This window comes from Pyxicephalus adspersus, chromosome 12 (assembly GCF_032062135.1).
Source record: "Pyxicephalus adspersus chromosome 12, UCB_Pads_2.0, whole genome shotgun sequence".
Taxonomy (NCBI): Eukaryota; Metazoa; Chordata; class Amphibia; order Anura; family Pyxicephalidae; genus Pyxicephalus; species Pyxicephalus adspersus.
The window spans coordinates 30,818,138-30,824,007 of NC_092869.1; the positions used below are offsets into that span (position 1 = coordinate 30,818,138).

The window sequence follows — 5,870 nt, forward strand, 5'->3', positions numbered from 1 at the left end:
AGATCTTCAGCTATTTTCTTTTCTGTATCTTCCAATAGTGAAGTCAGCAGATTAATCAGAAGTGAAAGCCAGGCAAGGCCGAAAATGATCCAAAAACACACCAATACCCGGTACCCTTTAAATGGGTGATCACACCTCTGCCCTACAAACAAGGAAAAATAAATATTTCAGAAAGAGAATTCTAATGCACTGCCATCCTCCCTGAGGAGGCTCCAACCATTTTTTTTGTATTGACCTTTTTCCAAATGGCCTCACAACATTGTGATGCTTAGTGCAAAGGGCAGTGCTGATGTGAATCGGTAAGTACTGCTCTTTGCATTATTGAATTATGAGCGCTATTGATAAAATGTAGAAGCTGACATTCCCTTAAACATTCCCTAGTGGGAATCAATTATTTCCATTAAAACACATGGACCTGGAAGATTCCTACCAGGGAATGTTTAAGGAATTCCTAAACTCAGCTTGAAAAACTGAGGACGTCTTGTGGCAGAATAGGATTATTGCAGGAAACAGAACTAGGTAGGAAGTATTGCAGGTGCAGAGCTAATTTATTTTGATCTATATTTCTTTAATAAACCCACCCTACTGTTACTATGTTCTGCATGAACAATACGATAAATCTCTTTAAAGTGTGTACCCATAAAAAGATCACATACCTGATCCTACTACATAATCCCCAAAGCCGATGGTGCTTAGGGAAATAAAAGCATAATACACTCCTTCTCCATAAGTCCAGCACTCTGTGTTTCTAAATACCAAGGGTGGAAATCCCAGAAATACGAAAATTCCCATCACAAGGAAAAATATTATTGTCAGGATCTTAGCTGTTTTCTAAAAAGCAGGAAATGTGCTGTTAATTTAATATACCAAGGAACAGATTATATACAATGTATATATATTGCCATTACACATTTATAAAAATATATAAATCATACATTTATTACAGTTGTTATGGTTTCATTTGTGGACTCCAATAACTTTGGTTTCTTGTAAATTTGGTGTTTAAAATACAACACATTTGGTGTTTCTTTGGCCAATAATATCTGTAAATGCATTTAGGCAACCAGTTTATTAGCTCCCACCATACTAGTTGTATTCAGCTAACCTATCATTTAACTTTACTCCTTTTGCTCACCGGAAAGATGTGAAAGTGGGGGAAAGTGTTAACTTTTATTTCCTACTATGACCCAGCACTACATCCCCAAAAATCCATGTTTTAATATTGCTATGTTGGGGAAGTGGGAGAATCCCTAGAAAAATGAAAGCTCAGATCAGAATGACATAGAACAGGGATGTACAACTCCAATCTTCAATGACCACATCTTTGCACATTTTATGCACACATTTTTAGCATTTTTCCTGGCCTGTTTTTGTCTTTCAAGGATTTTTTTCAGGCCTGACCTAGAACTTACAAGAGGCTTGTTGTCCTTTAGAGTATGTGTTCCTTGAAGTTATTATTAATATTATTATTATTATTATTATGAATAAACAAGATTTATATCCAACATATTACGCAGCGCTGTACATTAAATAGGGGTTGTGGTGTGTCTATCAATGCCTACGGGAGACACTACATTTAGCTTTTCCCTGCGGTACCCCCTGATGGGGTGGCAGTGAGTGGTACCACTGCAGGTGCTGGCTTTTTAGGAACTGGGGTAAGATCGACCAGCGACTGACAAGGCTGGGAGCCATGTGGGATCCCTCGATCCCGAAGCATGTCTAAACTCTGCAACAGTGGTATTGCTACACCCTGGCACCTAGGGCTCTTGTTCTTCTAATACAGGGGTTGGCAAACTTTTATGGCCACTAGGCCATTTTTAGGGGTGAGCAGAAGCACAATAGGCCGGACTCTGAGTCCCGCCCTAATGGCACCCATCACCAGGGAATCCCCCCTGAAGTAAAATCCCTCTTCTCCTTATGCATTGCGTAGAAGAGGGATTTCCCTTCAGGGAGCGTTCCCTATTTACCGCAGCAGCGGAAGTATCAATGCCGGCCGTGATAAATAGGGGAGGCACAGCAAGGAGGCGCCACCGAAGCTCTGGCGGCTCCGGTAGTTCCTAACGCCCCCCGGCCAATCCCCGGCAACCTGCGGCTCCAGAGTCAGGGCTTGCCGGCCGGCATTAGGCTGGATCAGCTAGGAGGCGTTAGGCCGGAACAAACTACTGCCTAGGCCGTATCTGGCCTAAAGGCCAGAGTTTGCCGACACCTTTTTGCAATCAATTAAGGAAGCTTCACATAGACAAAAAGACATTTTACTCTCCACTTGTAACTCAATTTTCCTACACAATTCTTAAGAATTTGATGATTTTTTAAACTAGATTTCTGTATTTAACACACAGCATTTCAATCTTTACCTGGAGTGTTTTAGAACTCTGAAAAAACGTCTGTTCTTTAAGTAAAATTCTACAACACTATCCTATCCACTATAGTTCTGCACCTATGACACAGAGCGCTTAAATTAAAGTGTATGTATATCCACAACTATTTTTGTTTGTTTTATGTAAAATAAGCACCATTACCCACTATTATTTTGTTTTTCCTATTGTGGTGACTTCTTCTCCTGCCCTGATCTACAAGTGTAGTGTAGAGGACAAAAGTCCTCTCCTCCTTCTGTGTCACTGTCTGTATCTGTCTGCCATTTGCAACACCTATTTAATGTACAGCGCTGCTTAATATGTTGGCGCTATATAAATCCTGTTTATTATTATTAATAATAATAATAATAATAATTAAAGTCGATTCTCCCAAGGAGAACTCCCATCTTTGGGTGTCACCTTTACCTCTTGTTCCGGTAAAAGTGCCTAGATTGTTTTTCAACATTGTTTGTCTTTGTGATAGGTCACCAGAACAAACAGAAGGATCTACCTAGTGGCACCAAGGACAGAGACAGCAATAGAAATTTCCAATGTTTGTTTTAGGTGTAAAATGCAGATGGAAGTATAACAAATGGTCAATTTCAGGGGTTATTTTAGAACAATGGGAATGACACTTCTAACCTTCATTGAAACCCTGTGACAATAACTTGTTGATAGTGTCGCTTTTTCTGAATGATTTGTGTATTGGAAAATTGAATACAAGCACAAATGATTTATTTGTTTTAATTCCCACCTTTTTAATTCCTTTTTTAACCAAACATTTTCCGAATCGTTTGCACCAATGGGAAAGGTTTTTACCAACATGACTGAGTACAATGATATTGAAGGGTATTCCAAGTATTGCATAGGCCACACAGAACATCTGTCCGCCTGCTGTTCTGGGGGCAATTGTCCCATATCCTAAAGGAAGTAGGAAAATATAAAAAGGGTAAAAATTTAAATTTTATATGAAATTAAAAAAGAACTTTTTGGCTATAACAATTAATTGGGCTTTTATTTTTGACAAAATGAAAAGCTACCCATTGACGGATAGATATCTCTTCAAGGAATGCATTGATTGCAAAGAGATTGGAAATGATAGTTTTGCAGTGGTCCCAGTGCTGAGACTAAAAACCTACCATAATAGGCTGTCATACAGTTTACCCTATGAACTTAACACTAATTCTCTCTGTAACCTCAGCACGAACTGTTCCTGTACCCGACCTGTATTACTAACTCTAAACCTCCCTGTTATTTTATTCCATGCTATAATTCTATACCAAATTCTAGCTGTAACCCCAACATTAACCCTAACACCATTTCTTTCTAAACCCCAACCCTCCCTGTATATATAATCCAACTTTGCCCTGTAACCCAAACATCACTCTTCTGTAACCTTCCTCTGGCAGCGCTGCTTATCTCCCCCTTCCCTACCCTGGATCAGACTTTAAACTCATACATGATTCTGATTTCAGATCTGATTCCTGTACCTTTCATAGCATTACTCCTAGGTATTTAAACTATGCACATACAAGTATATATATATAACAGAATGCTGTTTTTCCATATGCCACCATCCAAACAAACAATACATTTTTCACTTATTCCCCTGAAGAAGCCACCAAGCGAAACATGTCGGGTAACAAGTTGTTTTTTCGGGTTATGTAATTAAGATGTTCACGACTAATAGAGTACAGATTCTTTGTATAGCTCAGCAGTCTCCACCCCATGACTTTTTAATGGGTGATTGATATACAAATGTTCTAATGCACAAAATACCTATTTTTACCTTGATGAAATATATTTACTGAACACTAGCTTTGAAGCCCCTTCTTCTTTCTTCTACTTCCTGTTCAATAATTTGTCCACTTTATAGGGATGGCTAATACATCTACCTTTTAAAGAATTCAGATCATATAATGATCAAGAGGTTGAAAAGGTATACTATATTTAACCCTAAACTTACCTTCAACACTAACCACATTAACCTATGTGAACCCCACACTAACACTCTTATAAAAACCCTTCCTGTAATCCTAAAAGTAATTATCCCTTTAATCATAACACAACCCCTCTATATAAACGTTAAACTCAATCTTCCTGTAACCCTCATACAAACCTGTATGAGGGTTTAACCCTAACACTAATTCTCCCTTTATGCATAAGACAAACCCTTCCCATATCTCTAATACTAACCTTCCCTAATATAAACCCAACCCTATATTGCATATTTACATTTCCTGCTTTGGGATTGTGTAAATCAAACGCCAGCCCATCCAGCCACATCTGATATGAGATTGTGCTGCATGTGTGCTGAGAGGATGCTTTGGAGTTCCATGCATGGCACAAACACATGGTATGCATGTTACCATGCAATACGATAATAATGCCGTACATTGTTCTAATTTGGCCCTACATGATTTATACAATGCCTTATACATTGAATATACTGGAAAGAGCAGTCCCAGACCATAAGACTGGAAAAACTAAGCAATAAAATGAAAACCTTACCTATAGTGGTCACCACCGTTCCAGAAAAGAAAAAGGCGCTGCTAAAATCCCAGTTGGTGTGTTTGGCTTTTGTGCTGTTCTCAAGAGGGTTTAACCCCTGTTTGACTGCTACTGTAACAACCTGATTAAAAAAACACATTTCAGTGCTTTTCCCTGCAAAATAAATTGCAATAAAATAGTATGTGTAGAGCTCATGGACATCTTTCAAGCAGGATTGAATTTAGAAGTCCCATTGTCATCGGCAAGTTGAGCAGAATTCTCTTTTTAGACAAAACAGATGCTCCATTGGAAAATTGTTCCACACCTTATGTTTTGGAGACAACTGGAAAATTTATGTTTTCACATTTTGTTTTATCAGTTTCACTTTGGCATATAGGGCCTGATTTATTAAAGTTTTCCAAGGATGGAGAAAATACACTTTCATCAGTGAACCTGTGATCCAGCAAAGCTGGAATGGATCTGGTTCATGATTGAAAACAATTGCTAACAAATATTAAATGACTTAACCACCTAACCGATAAGCCCGACCTTGGTACGGGCTAAAAAAAGTTACTATTTTCGATAACCCCGAACTTTTCTCACTGTAAGTAAATACAGTGAGAAAAGTTCGGGTTTATCGATCACTTACCTGGTCCTGCTGCGATCGTCCATCCATCGTGTTCCAGCGTTGTCCTCCAGCGTCGGGTGTCCTCTCCGGGAAGAAGAAGCCGGCCGGCTTAGAAGAAAAAGCCAGCCGGCTTCTTCTCCCTCTGTTCTGTCCAGCGTGATCGCAAAAACAAAAAAAATACTCACCTTCTCCCTCCGCTCCTCCGGACACGTCTTCTCTCTTCGATCTTCAGCCGGCGAGTGCAGTGACGATCACCGGGATTTCCCGGTGACGTCGCTGCATGCGTCGGCGCAGGAGGGAGGCGGGGCGGGAAATTCAAAATTTTGTATTGAGTTCCTTTGCATTGAACTCAATACAAAAAAGCTGTATTGAGTCCAATACAAAGAAATCCTTATATA

General features: G+C 39.4%; 1 protein-coding gene across 1 annotated transcript in view; it reads right to left on the reverse strand.

Annotated features, from left to right (window-relative positions):
- The window catches only part of LOC140341824 (potassium channel, subfamily K, member 16-like), a gene marked incomplete at its 3' end in the record, with an annotated part of 11,322 nt that continues 5,452 nt past the window's right edge, over positions 1 to 5,870 (reverse strand). The window contains 4 exon segments of the mRNA XM_072427712.1: positions 1 to 142; positions 657 to 831; positions 3,109 to 3,275; positions 4,866 to 4,986. Coding sequence (XP_072283813.1) covers positions 1 to 142; positions 657 to 831; positions 3,109 to 3,275; positions 4,866 to 4,986 — 605 coding nt within the window.